We start from the raw sequence: 18,160 nt of genomic DNA, 5'->3' as shown, positions 1-18,160 counted from the left end.
ACAAACTCGAAATTATTGGCTTTTCCGCGAGAGAACGATGATAAGTCGCGATAGTCTGAAACCTATTTTCAGTGAGAACGTTCCGCCTCTTGATTGTCTATTATTATGCCGATACACACGCTATAAAGATCGTTTATTTAAAGTGGTCTATCACGACGAAATATAAGTCAAGATCCCGGACATGCCGTAAGCATGGTTATAAAGATACTTAATGGCTCGGACAGCTCGAGGTCGACGCGAGATACGATCAGTTTGTTTAAGATAAGTTACGTAACTGGGAAGATGATTTACATCTTAAGATCGACGCGATCTTAATTAACATAGAATAGAAATATATTCGCTCTATGCGCGTTATTCCAACGTACTTAATAACCAGTTCCCGGCAGGATATTTCCTCGGTATATGTCGCATAAATATTACACAAATAAAAATTACACGATCTTACTAGTGATTTTGCAAACTCTTAAGTTTTGTCAGTGAAATTGTGAGCTGAAATTTTTATTAATTTATACTTATAAATATAAATATAATTATATAAATTTATATTTATATTAATTAATAATTTTTATTTATATCCCGATTTTTGGATTCCCTAGAAATTTTGCAAAAAAACCAAGTTACACGAAATCCTTGCGACATATACATTCTGCGAGACTCAAATGTCTCTTTCGATTCGTTAATTCCTTAATTTACGCTAAAAGAAATAAAGATACATCTTCCTTAGCTCAGTAGTGGCGGCGACTGACATGAGTCTATGCCGACGTTAAAAAGGACAGGGATACATTTTTGTTGACTAACAACGTGACGCTTGAAATGAAGGTAAGATCTGTCCCGCAGGTAACGACGAAAAACGACGTGATCGCCGGATACGGGCCGGTGGTGCCGGACGGCTACGGGTGCGCCTACAACGTGAGGAAGAACGGCTTCATCTTCTCGGTCTCGGCCTTCCACAGCGACGGCAGGACCAGCGCGATGCAATTCGCGCAAACGTTAGAGCAGAGCCTGCGGGACATGGCGGCTATGATAAAGAATTCGAAGAAGTAATAGACGCGCGAAGCGACAGCTTCTCGCGAAACGCAGCGCAGATTCTCCGATAAAGCTGATCCCGGCGGGGAAACGTGAAGGGGTGAAACAGAGGATCGTCGAGCTTCGCGCATCGCACGATGCGGTGGTTCGAAACGCAGATCGGACCCGTAAGATGCACGATCGAATGGCGTCGAGGAACACTTTCCTTCGTTCACCATATGTCTCTCGACGTACTCCATTCGAGAAGTCGCGTAAATACGAAGCGGCATTCCTCACATATCATCGTTTAATTTCCCGCGGTATAGATCAGTCGATTACTCCGTCTCGAACGAAGTGGACAGCACGACTTTCGAAGCACCCTTGCATGAAGTCATGTATGAAAGTATAACTTAATTGTCGCGTAATGAATTGAGCAACGCGAGCGTAGACGTAGCCCAAGAGAGATTTATCAACTCGTTCTCGCACAACTTCTTAGGTATATTTTTGGTTTAATCTTTGTATAATCTCTGGAGAATATACAAAGAGAGAGAGAGAGAGAGAGAGAGAGAGAGAGAGAGAGAGAGGAAAATTAGCGAAGAGGAGAAGCGTCGGCGAAGCGCGCTTGTTCTTAAGGTGTCCTTCGTTGTATGGGCTGGTATTAGCGAATCTCTCGTTGTCTGTTTTCTAAAAGAATATGTACAAAACGCATACACACACATACACATAACACACACACACACACACACACACACACACACACACACACACACACACTTGAGCGTTTACATAATCTTCGCAGTGACAGCGAATTAAAAATCCTTCAGCAGTAGTCGTATAGTAGGCGTCGTATGTTATAGATCGATCGGTCGTTTTAAAACTCTAGTCCGCTCCAGGAGAGAGAGAAGAATAAAGTTTCTTCGAGCGTTATGCCCGGGCGCTGGAAAAATCGCTGAAACGATAAAAATTACTACGTACTCTTGGTCGAAAAGTCGAAGAAAGATAACGCATCACCAGATCTTTTTCTCCAATCGAGTTTCCGAAGAGGATAAAGCTTGAAGTTTACCCAGAAGATAAAGCTCAATTCGCTCTTCTTGCTCTGTTCATTGCTCGCGTTCTCGCAAACGACCGACTTGCCCCAGTCTTCTTTTTAGGAATCCAATTTGAACTTTTGTCATTCCATGTGGTTGCTATTACAGTTCTCGCAACAGTTATTACAGTTGTTATTACCAGTTATTACAACTTTCCAGCGCGCGGGACTCGTCCATCGCAGAAACACTCTAAATGTGGCCAATCGTACGTATGTTGGCGCCCGCACAGTAAACTCTTGTCCAATTCTTAGGTAGGTCGGCGGATCGCATCGCTCGACTTCGTCAAGAGCCGATCGATCGTCGACGGTATAGCTCTATCTGTCTATCGCGCTATTCTTCTACTCCCCCTACGATTTACCATAGCTGACTACCCCGTGCCGTGCCAGGGTTTGCGACCGATAAGACTATAACTATATACATACGGTTGATTCGACAAAGTCGCACGTGTAATTAACGTAATAGTGATTATGTATGTGTCATTAATATGTAACAATATTTGTGCGGTTTCTCTCGGAGGATTATTGAACGTTTTCTCAATCGCAATCTCCTTGGCCAATTCGGAAAACAATTTTTCTTTGGCGAAAATGTTGATGGAAGTTATCACTTTTCCAAATTTTATTTATCTTTATTGGTTTTTGATAGATTAATCTTCGAATCCTGGCTAGCTAAAGACTTTAGGATAAAAAATAAATGACCAAAATCTGTATAATTGATCATTTATTTTTTATCCTAAAGTTTAGCTTGCTAGGATTCCAAGATTAATCGATCGGAAATCAGAAATATCACATTTTTGTTAAGGAAAAGTTGATTCCAAATCGGCGAGAGATTCGGAAAAAGACATGCAGTCATTTTGGGATAATCTGTACATAAGTAACATAATGGTAGCTGTATAGTATGATATAATTCTGCTGAGATCGGATTTTAATGCCTCAAACACAAGAAGGTGAACTTCGAGATGATATCGGTCCCAAATCTTGGTATATACTGATCTCACGAAAAACGGGAGGAAACAGATTTCTCCGACTCTGCACAATTTAGATAAATTTATCGCCCGACGCGATTCTCATGCATTGTTACGCTCGCGCTAGATCTGGTAATATTTACGTATTATTGTTCATTTTAATGGGATCATGACAGAGAGCCAAATGAGAATTTCTAAATGAGAATTCTTAAGAATATACAAAGTGTCCCATTTCTATGTTATTTAACTCTTTAACTCGTTTAAAAAGTCTATTTTTCCATATCAAGGCACTTATAGCTCTTGAATAATCAGTGATTAAAGATAAATGACGCGAACTTAGTTTCAGCGAAGGAAGGTAAATAACAAGATCAATTAATTTTAAATAAACTTAACTTTAACAGAAGCTTGAGTTTGTTTTGCAACGTTAAAAGCTTATCTATAGATTGCGATAAAGCGACGATCCCTCTCAATGTTTCGCTAAAAAATTTAATTTTAAATTAGCTGAAGAATCTATATGAAAAATAATATGATAGGAACGAGATATCCTATATTTCTTCACAAAGATTATGCCTTTATGAAAATCTATCGCATATCTATCTATAAATATCACATACATATCAGATATCAGATATATACGCGTAGTATCGTTCCATTATACATCTCATGATCCCATTTCTCTGAACAATATATAATATATGTTTGATTCGTTGGATACAGAGGCGTATCCGCATTTCTTCGACTCCGCGATTTAGGTAATTTTAGGCGATCTGTCGCGCTCGCCTTGTCCTCTCGTACTGGGATATTGCTGTTATCAATAGCATCGTGTGCTTGTGTGTAGTTGTAACAGCGATTGATCGAGAGGCATCATCTCTATAAGATAAAGTCGCGGCTGTAAGCTAAAGTTTTTAGATATCAACGTTTAGTTAGCTTCTCGATAGTTCCTCTAGTTAATTAAGATATAATTAATTGCTAGAAAAAATGTGGGAAAATGGGAGAGGCTTTGAACGGGGCTTTTCCATCGTCAGATTCGTATGAAAAAAATAATGCACTGTCGTACACAAAAAAAAAGATACTTTGTATCGAAAATTTTCGATCTGTTATCATATCTTATCGCGATCTGTCATTTCATCAATACTGACCTGTCACGATCGATTTCTTGCGCGTCTGAAAGTAAAAAAATTACCTGCGACTTTGTTATATATCGCATCTCCCTCATCTTCGTATCTCATGTTCTTGCAAAAGTATTGTTAACGTTAAATGCGATAGATTTATTCGTGTTATTCATATTTTATGAAGTCATCGGACTCGAGTTTTAGCTTTATTACGTTAAATTTGTTAGGTTCTTAAAGAAAGTGGGTCGGTGGATCTGCAATTAAAAGTTACGGACAGTTTTCGTATTCCTAAGTTAGCCCTGAAGGAATTCCGCGTCGTTCTAGTTCTTCCTTGTTGAGCTTTATCTATGTTATCATTATTCGATTTGTTGTTATGTTAGAGTTACACGAATTTTACGGAAGTTAATCGCGAAAAGTACGAGAGAGCACGGTGCCTCGTTATTGTTAGTGAAAGGAACAGAAAAGAAGATACGTGTATATTACGACAACGCGCGCATTCGAGAATCATAGAAAAAATAATGTTGTATCTATTAATATAGTATTAATCTAATTGGAAATCATCTTGTTAATTCAATACGTCATGCTCTTGTTTTAATAAAATAAGTGTTTGTTTCACTGTTATTGAATTAACAAGATTATTGCCAATTAGATCTAATATATGCTGTTAATACAGCATTATTTTTGTTTTGTGTACGTTCGATGGCGGAGAGCGTCGAGGCACTTCCTTTAATTTCCGACGAATTTCGAAACGCATCGGTGTTGTAAGAACGCGAAACGTTGTCCACAACGGACGCCCGCGTTTTTACAGCATTGGTCGAAAGTCATATCGAAGAAAAGGGAGCAAGCTTCGGCCCTCCGCTGCTGAAGGTAAAGGTACAAACGTGTTTTCGCATATGCAGGGTACGGTCAAAACGTACGCCGTTGAAAGCGCTTTCTCGAAATCGTTGCCCTGGTGGAAAAATGTCAAAATTTTTCATATTATTAATCAGAATTTCTATAAAAATTTTCAGACTTTCTCAGAATGCTCAAAATTTTTCAGATTTTTTATACGAATTGAAACGTTTTTCAGAACAAAGTAATAAAATATTTCAATTTTTTCCCGCCAATACATTTTTGTAAAAATCTAAACAAATATGAGAATATTTGTATAATTTATCAGAAATTTTCATAGATACAGATGCTGAAATATTCCGAAAATCCACATCTAATTATTTCTAAAAATATCGGAGAAATTTAATATATTTTTTCAGAATTTTTCATAAGTCTCAATTTTTACAAAATTTCTGAGAAAATATGAGAAATTTTTTCGTCAGGGTGAACCGCACGAATATTGGATGAGTCTTTGGGTTTATAATTGCAGAGTTTATATTATACATATATTTTCGACGCGCGACCTACGTCCGTTTCAATTGCATCCTGTACAAGTACGATGTACGCGCGCGCTAGGTGTTCTATATTAGATTCTAAGAAAGAGGCATACAAATACCGCTACTATTACTGCATAGTTTAAAGCCAGGAAGTATGACTAGAGATATATATACTTTACTTATACATATCGCGAAACCAATTGTGATCGCACTTTTGCGGCCAAGAATATCATATGCATATCAGGCGAAAGCCAATGTAGCGACGATCTTATTCTGGGATATAATCACATATCCTGATAAATCGTTAGAAGCACTTACGAATGTAATTACGATATAACTCGAGAGTTCTAAGTAGCAAATAGAAATATATCGGTGCGTTATACTATTCGTTGTTTCTGGGGTGTTTCGTATCGCGTGAATCGCAACAGAGATTCTAATTCGTGACTTTTTAAACACTCACACACACAATAATGCCTTCGCTTAGTCAATAATTAATTGAAACGTCAAATAATTTCCACGTAAATTGATAAATATTGTTGGGGAAACACAAAAACGACATTAAATATTGATTCGTAACTAATTCATTGATTTAAATATGTATTAAATATGAAACTCATATGTATTTAATGTTGAAAGTATAGTGAGGCAGGTATAAAATATATATTTCTGGAGTAAGCAGATGACCAAAGCAATAAAAATATATAATGAACAGAAAATAGCACGCGTTTGAAACTGCATTTAGATTGGTAATATAATCTGGATTAGTATTTAAGGATCAATCTCTCGTAGCTCCAAAAAAAGCTATTAATCCTATGTGAAATCGGTGTCTAGTTTGTGAAACGTATGGAAATTATTGTTTCCACAAACGTGTTGGTTATTAGAATACACATTTTAAACTATGCGTTAAGACTGTTAATGTTAGCGTCGCAGGGTGATAAGAAGCGCAACAAAAATGAAAGTATTAATATATAATTGTAGCGTATTCGTGTGAAAATAGCGTTGTAATGTTAATAGATGTAGGACTCATCTTGTGACAACTTGAACAAAGTACATTCATAGCAAATTGCATTCTTAGGCATCAATAGAAACGATTCTTTTTTTTTCTACTTTAAAACGTGACGATTCACGCATGCGACTCGTAATCGTTATATAGGCGAAGGTAGCTTTCATCGTTGTTGAAGTGTTTATTGAAGACTTCGTGGATATATATATATATATATATATATATATTGTATATTATTAAGCTTTCGGTTCTTCGGTCAGTGCTTGAATCTTGCAAGTGTAGATGCGAAGTATAGATGCTATAGTTGAAACGAGAATTATCAGGGCACACATAAGAATAATGTTACATTATAATATAATATACTTTAATGTCTGACTAGTACGGTTGTCCGGAGCCAATTTTTGAGGATTGACTCAAGTTAATCCTTGACTTCAGTTCCTTATGTAATATAAATTATAGCTTTTTATTTCGGTCTTTTATTTCATACTTTCAATTCTTTGCACAATGTATTAACATTGTTATTAACTCTGCTGTCCAAAAAATTCTACATATATATATATATATAATTAATTCAGATTTCCTTTTATTTTCTTTATATCTCTCTCATATAATAAATCTAGAGGAAAAAGTTAAATTTTTGTCGTAAAACTGAACATAGGTAATAATAATAATAATAAAGAAATACATATATATAAAACAAGAACGAGGTCCGATAGACCATAAACTGAAAAGTTAAGACAAACTATAATTTCTAATTATATTTTTAACGTTACGTATGAAATAGTTCATACATAAGCGTATGTAACAAAGACTCTGACGCAAATATGTTCAAAACTCGATGGTATTATATTTGAAGTCTGATAGGTAGTTTAAACAATTCCTTCAGTTTGCATAGAGTTTTCTTTACTTTTAGATCATGTACAACTGATTTTAATTCTTGTGCGAGCATCTAAAGTTTTCTATTTAATTTGAAAGATTGTCTTCGTTTTCGTAAGTGAAAGATTGTTCGATCTTTTTGCTCACGTTTATTTATTATCTCAATCAGATCTGTTAAAAATATTTTTCTGTTAAATAAACTGAACCCTTGAGCGTAATTGATCTTTCTAAAGAGATAAAAGAGATTGCTCGGATAAGAATTAAAAATCGTGGCATAAGTTATATATACCTTCGTGCGTAAAACGTTCGATAGATAAACGAAATAAATACACTCGGCTTACCGTTCGCGCGGAAAGCATACACAGCATACCTCCGCTAAGTAATTGACCCATGTCAAAGTATGTTGTATCACATGTGTACATTTCCTCGTGCAGAAATAAAACTCCATCGGAATATATCAGGTTGTTCGTTGTCTTTTCTTTATTGTTCGTCATTTTATTTAAAATAGAATATCCATTCTATAATAGTAACAAGTCATTTCGTCTACGAAATAATTATACGTATAACATATAGGCATAAGACACGCATGCATGAAGCTGCCGTTATTGTACCTTAAAAGGTGCCTTAGAACAACGTTTACAATTAATCACACCTCTTTTTAGGTCGCAACTAGCACTAAACACGAATGCCTAAACATCCAGGTGAAAATGCGAAATTTGACGTAATGTGAGTGTCGGACAGCCGCATTTAATACTAATTGAGGTGAGGTGTGGATATAATCCTCGGAATGTAAAGTATCTTGCCTCTATCGTTTGTATCAGTCATACATTTATAAGGAATACACAGCACTATGCTAAAGCTTATATAAACGATAAATGCAAGTATTATAAAACTATATTTTGTATATATATTTTTAGGTATATTTTTAGATAAAAATGAAAAGAGATGTATATTTTTCACTGCATTCTTATATATACTTAAACACCATACTCTTTATAAACATATACCACTCGACTGACAATGAGTGAAAAATTATACATGCGATCATTTATGACAATCGAAATTAATTACATTTCGTTGCAACGCTTTTGGAGTCTTTCATTTTTTAGCTCAAATTATTCAAGTTATTCTAGTGTAGCTAACTCACATAAAAATCACATAAAAGACATAAAGGATATTCCAAAGCTGCACTTTCTTCCCACCAGGGTAATCCTGGTGTAAAACTACATTGAATTTATTCACAAACATTAAATCGACGCCACTATTAATAATAACATTTTTAATCTTTAACATTACATATCTTTTTATCATTGAATCTACTAAGATTCTCTATATATATTAGGGGCATTTTGTAAAATTTATTTCAAATTAATTGTAAAACTAAATTTTGCTATTTACATTTTTTTGCATACCTATGTACATCAATATCTAATTTACAACTTTCAGTGCTAAAAACTTTGTTTCTAGTAATCTTTAGCCTCATCATTTAACAATTGTAATGGAAAGAAAGTGTACTTTGGGAAGCACTATATAATTAAGCTTAAGTAACATGATCACAATAATATTTATATGTTACACTGATTTTGTCAGTAGATAAAATATTTTCAGACTGCCTTGTTTCTTTGTATAGCCTGCCGCAAATATTACCGGCTATTATATTTAACATAATATTATGTTTAAACAGTGCCGTTGAAGCTGAATAAAACACATTGGATTGATGATTGATTGCTCAGAAGAGCTTATAGCGAATTCAGGCGCTTGCACTAGTGCACACTGTGTGCGTACTAAGGCTTGTTTATAATCTATTCTTATATTTAAAGTCGTTAAATACACATTTAAAAACTTTTTAGCCAATAAAACAATCTGTAATATCTTATATGGATGCTGTACAAATCATTTTACAGACTAAGAAGTATTTAAGATGATCTGTAAATATAACAATTGATTAAGAACAAGCCTTAGTGCGCACTCAGTGTGCACTAGTGCAAGCGCCCGAAAATTCGTTATTATTCAAATAATACAATATAACAAATGAGTAGAACAGTTCTACCGATTAAGTACGAATGCAAAAGCCAGTTTTGCATCTCTGACGGAGATCGTGTACTACAAGAAACATAGATATGAATATTATCTCTCTAGATTGAACGTCATATGAATTCCGTTTGAAATCTTTTCTTCTTAGCGATTTTACCGCAAACTATATCTTCGCACAGATCACAAGTAATTGACTTTGTCTTATTTTGATTTTTCTTATGATATATCTTGCTCGATCGATGAGAAAAAGATTATAATTATTATTTAAAAAAATTAAAAGATTAAAATTCGTGAGTACTTACATCCGCCTGATAACTCTAACGCGGCATCGTTAAATCAGCGTTAACATCTTCGTACTCTCCACGCGCGAAAGAGTGCGCGAGGAGATTATTTGCAGTCAACCTTTTCTTCGGATCGTGTTGAAGACACTTCTTCACGAGGTCTATACCTTCGGCGGAAAGATTTTTCGGAAGGGCTGGTGTTTCTCCCATTCCGACCTTGGCATAAAAAGCAAAAAATCTCGAGTTAGTTAATTAATATTTTAAATTTCAATAACATTTAAAATTCGATTTAAAAAAATAAAAATATGAGAAGAAAGATTCAATTCTGAATTCTTAAACACCTAATCTTCATTTATCTTATCGTTATTTCAAACCATCAAAATAATTACTTTTCAACTTTATAATAATGCATTTAATTGTAATTACCTTAAACATAATTTGATAATTTGAATCATAATCTGACCAAGGCCGTCTTCCACTCGCCATCTCGATGATGCAACAGCCTACCGACCAGATATCGGCGGCTCTACCGTGTCCACTACTTTCAGACTTCATAAATACTTCTGGTGCCATATAAGCTTTAAAAAATTAAAGAGATAATTAAAAATACAAGAATTGTGAAGTCTTTGAACAGTTTGTTAAATTTTTAAACGCAATTATATAATCAGTTGCAATAAATTTATGAGATTTTACTACACAACAATTAAAATACTAACCTTGAGTACCGACAAAGCCTTGGAGTTCCCCAGGCATAGTTGTGTGTGCTTTAATCTGCACTGCGCTACCGAAGTCGCCGAGTTTCAGACAATTACCTTCGTCTGTTAGAAAAATATTTGCAGCTACGGAAAGAAATAAATATTATATAATGCATAAAAATAGCATGAATTTTACAAGAGATTATTTTATTCAAATGTAACTACTTTTGATATCTCGATGAACTATTCCGTGAGAGTGCAGCGCTGCCACAGCTGAAAGGAGCTGATGAGTGTACTTTCTGACCAATGATTCCGGCAGTCCATTACCGCTACCTGCCACTAAGCTCTCGAGAGTTCCCTCTGCGCAAAATTCCATGAAAATCAACATCTCCTCCTAAAAGTGAAATTTATCGCAATAACGCAATAATCACGAGTTGATATATCGTAACAACAACTATGTTATGTTTATCGTACACGATGAATTTCTAGTCCGTAATATCGCACTAAATGCTGATGCTGGATTCCCTCGAATATCTGTAATTCCTCGGCGACACGCCTGATCGCTCTGCAATCGCCAGGTTGCAGTTGCACCTCTTTCATAGCCAACAATTCACCGGTTTGATTGTTCACCACGGTATACACTTTGCCAAACCTTCCCTGACCTGCATAATAAAATTCACTTATTAAAATATTGTTACTAAAAATTATAATATATTATAGTTAATTATCTATTAATACAATAAATAATTCTTTTACGTGTTTCAGGTGATCGTAAAACATACCTATTTTAATACCTCGTTGCCACGTGAACGTAACTCGTCTCGCCTTAATGTGAACTCTATCTACTGCTTTCCTGTCGATGACTTGTCCGATGAGTTCCCGGCTCCGCAATCTTTCATCGAGCTCGTTCTCCACTTTCCTGAGAGCACGGATAACCCTCTCGTGCCTCTGCGTGCCTCGCTCAGGCGTGTTTATTGTCACTGCGAGATTTCCGTCAACCATGCTCGGCGAATTACCTTTCTTCGCATTGACTGAAAGTTCGGGCGACTTCAAAGCGTCCCGTGGCTTCTGAGAGATGCTGATGCTCGCGGTTCTAGGGCGACCATGGTGCGACGGCGATGAAGCTCTTGATCGCGACAGTTTTCTTAAGTCTGAAAGCAAATATTGCTAATGATCGTAACAAAATCTATTCATTTAATCAAATTAAACTTGATTTTTAGGACAAAATTATTCATTTAGAAAGTTTCAAAAACTTTAGTAAATTTAAATAACGAAACAGACGTCTAAAGTAATAAAATTGATATTTATAATTTCTGTTAAACTTATAGTCATAAAGATAAATGGCATTTAGAAACTAATCATAAAAAAGTTAAAATTAACGATTGGAAATTTATAGATTACTTTCTGTTTCTGGCGTCGATCCTGTAACTGACACGGTTCCCACCACATGAGATATGCAGCGATCCATACACATCTTTAACTCCTCGAATTCCTGATCGGTGAGATGCTTCGTGTTGTACGGCTCGCACACCGTTATTAAAAATTCTAGACCTTGATTCGCCCACCTGGGCCTCAAGCCGCGGCCACGCTCGCATCGCGTTCTCACAAACTCCATCCATAGTAGTGCGAATGATACTAAACCCCGCGCCAGAATGGCTTTTTCTTCCAGCGAAAATAGCTTGCACATCTCTTTGTGAAAATCGAAACCCATCTTGTAAGCTTGATGGAGAATCTCGCGGATTCTCGATCGTAAAGGCATCTGGTCGTTCTCGGTATTCGATTGCTCCACTTCGTTGGCTTCTCTTTGGAAATCTTCGATCACCATTGTTATACGATGCCTCAAATCCAGGACAATATCCTATAGCGCCAAAAAAAAACGTTAGCTTTTCAACAGTTATACATATAATCGTTTATTTAATCTTACCTTCAACAGTTTTAACGATTCTTCCAATTCCTGGTCGGAAACGGGCCATTTTTCGATGTCATGTTTTAAGCATTTGGCGAGATTGATACTCTTCACAATCTTCTCCCGAGTCTCCACAAACATTCCTTGCCACTCGCGGCCCACAAACATCAGATGGAATCTAAACATTAATTCACTACAGAAAAAACAGTTTACAAAAGCATTAAAGCAGAGACGAATAAATGAAAATTTTCTCTTACTTGCTTGACAACTCATCGTCCTCTTTCTCTTCGGAATTCGCATTCTCCCGGATTTCGCGAGTTCGTTCGATGAGAAATTCATTCACTTGTTTAATCATCGTACGCGCAATCTTACTGCAAGAAACACACATACACACACACACACGTCTTCAATATCAAATATATAAAATAATATAAATTAAAATATAAGAATTAAAAAATACTTAATAATAATGTAACTTTCGTCATTATTACGTTACACTAACATTATTAATTCTATTTAGTTCATTCTATTATTTTCTCAATGCAAATGATATAAGAAATATCTAGCTGATATTATACTCACTAGAATTTCACGCCAGCAATCTTGTATCCATCGCTTATATTCCCAGCGATGGATTTGACAAACAACCACTCATCCATAATCAGATTTTTGTGGAAACTGTCATGTTGCACCATGTCCACCCACTGCTGAAGATAATCCAGGTACACCTCGAACACGGCTCTCAGACTCTCATCGAAGTACTTGACATCCTCCTCGAACAGACACTCACAGCCAGTTTCATCGCTGGCGACGGCAGCACAAGAGTGTGCGGTGAATCGATCGCGATGGATGCAAGCAATCCTGAGACCCTCGCGAAGCTCTCGCATGAGCTGTCGAACCGACAACGGACTCGGCTGCTCCGGTTTCTGCTCCAATCTCATCCTTAAAAATTCATGAACCACATCCAGAGGCACACGCGAGAGAAACACAAAAGCTGCCCTAGAAAAAAAATATTACTATTATTTTAGCAAACTATCTATTTTAACAGATAGCGCAACATATAGCTTAACATCCTCAACACTGCTTCTGAATTCGATTCAAACAAGGAAAATTTTCTAAGCTATTTCAGAGTGTACTTAAAAATTTTTTAAAAACAAGAGAAAGCACATTGCTTAAAAATGGTCTACACTTTTTTTTTCTTCAAGCGTATCATTGAAAATACAGACATTTACGTCCTTTCAGTTTAATTCAATTCATCTGGTAAAAGTACAAATTTGGTGTTAAATTCGAGTGCCAAATCAGAATTTTGAGACAAAACAAATCATTCTTCAATACCTGAACTAAAAATATTAAATATCAAGAAATCTTTTTAATTGGAAATTCCACGCACCTGTATGACGGTAGATTCAATTCCTTCGCTTCAGAGCTCCAAATACCATATCGTCGTAATTCTCTATCACCTTCGTATTCTTCATTTGCATTACTATCGCATCCCTCACAGTCATTTTTCTCCAAAGTTAATCTAGCTTTTCTCAATATAGATGTATGTAGTCGATCCAGGAAATTCAAACTCTTTCTGAGACCTCTCGTTTTCAATACATCCTCAATGTATTTTCTAAACAGATAAACAAAAATTGTCATCATATAATTCGTGTCATGTATTTATACCGTCATAACTAAGCTTAAAACTTTAATTAATTAATTGTTTGAAAATAAAATAAAGATACATGAAATTTTTTAATAATTTAAATAATAAATAATTTACCAATAAATTTAAATTAAAAGCAGAAATTAATATATTAAGTATATATTTATCAAAACACATACCTATAAGCGTGTCGATCAAATTCTACCAAGTAGAAATCGAGTCGATCGATTCTTTCGTCCTCAGGACACGAGAACGAAGTTTCCGGAGTAGGTGGCAGTGATTGCGATATAAATGATAAACCTCCGATCGAAGAATTGTTGCTGTTATTACTGTCGGAGGGACTGGAAGTTTCGTCCTGTTGAGGTAATTCAAATCGCACCATGGATTGTCGTTCCGCGGAATCGACAGTATCTGAAGATCGCGAACTAAAGATAAGAACAATCGATTACCTAACTCCGAAGCTTCTGTACATACATCAAGAGAAATTCCAAGGTATCTTCTGTTTTAAACACATTACAAACCGAACAAAATTCAAATACAAATAGTATAGTCTTAAAGTATTGCCAAAGCAAAGTTCAAATCAACGTACCTGATCCCAGAGTCGTTAAACTCGTCCTGTTTCTTTTTGCTGTGCAGCATCATGAGTAATCTACCTAGTATCAGCAATTTGAACCGGTGGTGTTTCGTCATGTTGTACCAGAGACACATAGCCTTTACTCTATCAGTGAACTCTGGACTCTTATACAACGGGTAATTAACGGCGAACGCATGGGAGGATGGATACAGGGCTTCCGCAGTTTCCAAGCGAGCCAGCAGACCTTCCACCTGCTGCAATGCTTCTCCCTGCGCACGGGCGCACGCACGGCAGTACATAGAAAGACAACCCGGGCATATACTCAGTTCAATGTTAGCGCTTGAACCGGAATTTGTGGATCGATCACTCATAACGTCGCCAGGGCTGACACTCGAGCCTCCCTCTTGGATGTCCGCGATGGGATCGTATCTAATGCAATAATTGCGTTCTCTTAGCACTATCGGTGTGTAACTGCTGTTATTCTTCTCTTTATACCTAATTAAAATTATTATATATCACAAAATTGATTCCCTTCAAGGAAAACGCCCCCGCTCACCTATATTCCATTATTTCTGAAAGTAAACCCTCCACCACCTCTCGTTGGCGGCATAGATATTCATCCTGCGCTATCAGACTACGGTCCGCATGATGCGCTTGCAATTCCAACCATATTAGATCCTTTAATTCGTTTTGCCATCTAGTCTCCTCGTGACTCATCTGGCGACGACAATTCCGTTCTGTACTTCCCTGCTCAACAAAAAAAATAATTTCATCAGTAATAAAGAATATATAAATACGATATACTCTATAGACAAGTACATTTGATTTAGCTCAAGTTTATTTCGTAATCAGATATTCACCAACTTAATTAAGAAAGAGAATGTGTCGTGAAAGATTTCTCTCTCCCTCAAACTTTGCGTTCTTGGCGATTGCGCGCGCAAGTTTTCCTCATTTATCAACACGCTCCGTTCGCTGACTTCACGCTCCACCTTCTTCTCCTCCACGTCAACGGGCTTGGATCGCAGGCAGCGAAATCTATTTCTGGTCTCGACCTGAAAAGAAGAGCATATTTTTTGACTATGTGCCAAATACGTTCGCAAAAAAGGTGAAAACGTGACTGCGTTGGGATAGCATAAAGTTTGACGGGCCAGGAAAAACAGATGATTGATCGATTTAAATGTACACTAATCACAGGCGCAACTGTTGAGTTTTCCAAACGCGGCCAATACTCTAAAATCACTTCTTTGCCTTGTCGAACCTTGATTTGATTCGGCGTCGATACCGCCACGTCGCCGGTGTATCTCTCGGCATAATTGTGGGCAGCCTCCACGTCGAGCTTCAGGTCCCTTTCGTTGCCACGCAATAGTTTCAAACTTCTCTTGCACTTCCTGCTACCCTCCTTCGTGTCCTCCTTCGTCTCGTCCTCATTATCTTTGTCAGCTTTATCGCACATCTCGTTGAAGATGATAGTGTCCAGGGTGTTGCGCCTGTGGATAGCCGTCCTTGGCCTGGCTTCTTTCTCTATTAACTTGAGATCGCTAGAATTGACAAAAGACTAAAGATAGTTCGCACACTTTGTCGCCACACAAGAGTGACAATTAAATTAGCGACCGACTTGATTCATATCGCGAAAACTTCTTCCGCGAAGCGTAAAAGCGATTTCCACACGTTGAAAATTTTTCTTATGTAATTTCTAATTTCCGAAATCGTTCTATATCTTCCGTCTTAACCCTTTATAGGGCGAGACTCCCGGAAAGCAAATATTAAATTATTTTTTTCACCAACCTCGTTGGTAGGAGAAAAACGTTAACGATCGTTATTTTGACCGTTCCTTATTGGTCAATTTGGCGACCAGTGTGCTATGAAGGGTTAAGATCGCAAAATGCATGTAGAGCACTTTATATATTACAATTATTCGTTAAATTCGTTTATGTTTAGCTGTGAAAAAATGTTGCGCCGAATGCAGTGCATCTGTATACGTAATAATTATACGTATGTATTCCCAACAATTCTTCGCGCGGATTTAATTTGCAGCTTCGTTGCACGCACCTGCCCGACGAGAGCTTCTGCTTCATGTGCCTCTTCTTGCGACTGAGACGTGTCCTGGGCGGCGTTTGTCCGTAAATATCCGACATCGTATGCAGCGACTCTTCAAACTCGTTTGGCGGACTGATTGAATCATCCTTACTACAAACAAGATATTTAATCGAATGTGTGTTTTTTCCGCCGGAAGGTTTATCGCTGATTGTCATCGGGGAAATTTGCAGAGACGGGACGTGTTGCTTCAGAAATAAAGCGTTATCGTGAATTCGTAAATTCTCACGCATTTTAGATCTACGCGCGATTCTTTTCGGAGAAAATACTAAGCGTTATGAATAAAGTATCCAACTCCGTTTAAGCGAATTAGTATGTTAGTAGTTCGCTAGCAGAATATTGCGATGGACAGGCATCAACTACGTTCCCATTAAGCTCATATTCTGCCCGCGAAAACCGCCGACGTAATCTGACAGAAAAAACCGGGCAGAATCTGTCATTTTTCCGTAATCATTTAAATGAAATATATAATATAATATTGAAATAAATGAATTTGCTCGGTTTCTGCAGTCACTCTGCCGTCAAATTCTGTTAGCGGATTCCGTTGCGTTTCTACTGATTTGCTGCTAACAGAATTTGTAGTGAACACTTTGCAAAACCCGTTTCTGGTAGATTTGGGCTATCTGGGGTATTCTACAGAAATTAGAAAATATAACAGTAAATTAAAATTAATATTAAAAAATAAAATAATTAGTAGAACATTTATATTTACAAAAGTATGCTACTGCCAAAGTAACAATTATTACAATAATTCAATATCTGAAAGATATCTGAAAGATACAAAATGTATATAGTATAAAACAGTATTGGTGTTTGGTGCGAATAAATAAAAAGGTCTTTTTTCTGGTGCGAGCATTACTACTACAGAAAAAGGCAAGAAACAACCGCGAATATAGAAACTCTTCTTTAAATCTTATTTAAATTCTTTTCACGGAATTATTAAAAGGCGACAAGGAATCACGAATTCGTTCGCAGCAACCGACGAAAGAGAAGCGACGATAATCGTCTCGCGCGATAAATCGTCGGCGCTTCGTCGCCGACGGAACACGGGATCAGTCGCGGTCGCGACTGGCCGGCGACGACGGCTGACGACGGGCGCGAACAGCGCGCTGGCCGAGCCGCCGGGATCTAGTTTGACCGGTCAAATTCGGCCATCGCGCGATAAGTATGTAAACAAAGAGCGCCTCGGCGATAGCGACGGTGGAGCGACACGCCGGTGTCGTTCCGTCAATCCGGAGCCCTCCGGCCGTCGCGAGTCGCGAGTCGCGTCGAGCCACGTGTCGCTGGCCAGACACCCACCGCCGAGCACCCACCTGGCGTGATCGACGTCCTCGTCGTCGGTGGACCCGTTGCCGGGGATTTTCGCGGCGCGACTCGACTTAGGCCGACGCAACATCGTCACCTCGCCACGAGAAACGCGCGCGACGTCGTCTTCGTCGCCACTCATCGCTCGTCGTTCGTTCTGCGACTTCTACCTACGGCTCCGTGAATTGCGGTGCGCAGGCGCGGCGCGCCG

General features: G+C 37.5%; 2 protein-coding genes across 5 annotated transcripts in view; one reads left to right on the top strand and one right to left on the bottom strand.

Annotated features, from left to right (window-relative positions):
* The window catches only part of Chat (Choline acetyltransferase), a 42,227-nt gene extending 34,358 nt beyond the window's left edge, over window positions 1-7,869 (top strand). For both annotated transcript variants that reach the window (XM_071708573.1, XM_071708572.1), the window contains exon 10: window positions 838-7,869. In XM_071708573.1, the coding sequence (XP_071564674.1) occupies window positions 838-1,044 (207 nt within the window). In that variant the 3' untranslated portion in view covers window positions 1,045-7,869. The remainder of the gene's footprint in view (window positions 1-837) is intronic.
* On the bottom strand, window positions 7,870-18,137 carry Mekk1 (mitogen-activated protein kinase kinase kinase 4). 3 transcript variants are annotated; one of them, XM_071708559.1, is made up of 18 exons: window positions 17,958-18,136; window positions 16,600-16,737; window positions 15,809-16,088; window positions 15,411-15,602; window positions 15,107-15,297; window positions 14,566-15,045; window positions 14,156-14,401; window positions 13,719-13,943; window positions 12,911-13,327; window positions 12,586-12,699; window positions 12,347-12,506; window positions 11,824-12,280; window positions 11,205-11,573; window positions 10,897-11,084; window positions 10,648-10,816; window positions 10,444-10,566; window positions 10,154-10,305; window positions 7,870-9,943 (listed from the first exon to the last, which is right to left on the bottom strand). In XM_071708559.1, the coding sequence occupies exons 1-18, from the start codon at window positions 18,089-18,091 to the stop codon at window positions 9,764-9,766; spliced, it is 4,215 nt and encodes a 1,404-aa protein (XP_071564660.1). In that variant the 5' UTR covers window positions 18,092-18,136; the 3' UTR covers window positions 7,870-9,763. The 3 variants fall into 3 exon arrangements, 2 of the variants coding, with proteins under 2 accessions (XP_071564660.1, XP_071564662.1); XM_071708561.1 differs by having other exon boundaries at window positions 14,566-14,979; window positions 17,958-18,135; XR_011718429.1 differs by lacking the exons at window positions 7,870-9,943; window positions 10,154-10,305 and having other exon boundaries at window positions 10,648-10,782; window positions 17,958-18,137.
* Window positions 18,138-18,160: the final 23 nt, after the last annotated feature.

Source organism: Temnothorax nylanderi, unplaced genomic scaffold, assembly GCF_030848795.1.
Source record: "Temnothorax nylanderi isolate EJ_2023f unplaced genomic scaffold, tnyl_v1.0 TNYL_tig0069_pilon, whole genome shotgun sequence".
NCBI classification, from domain to species: Eukaryota; Metazoa; Arthropoda; class Insecta; order Hymenoptera; family Formicidae; genus Temnothorax; species Temnothorax nylanderi.
This window is presented reverse-complemented; position numbering and strand designations above follow the sequence as displayed.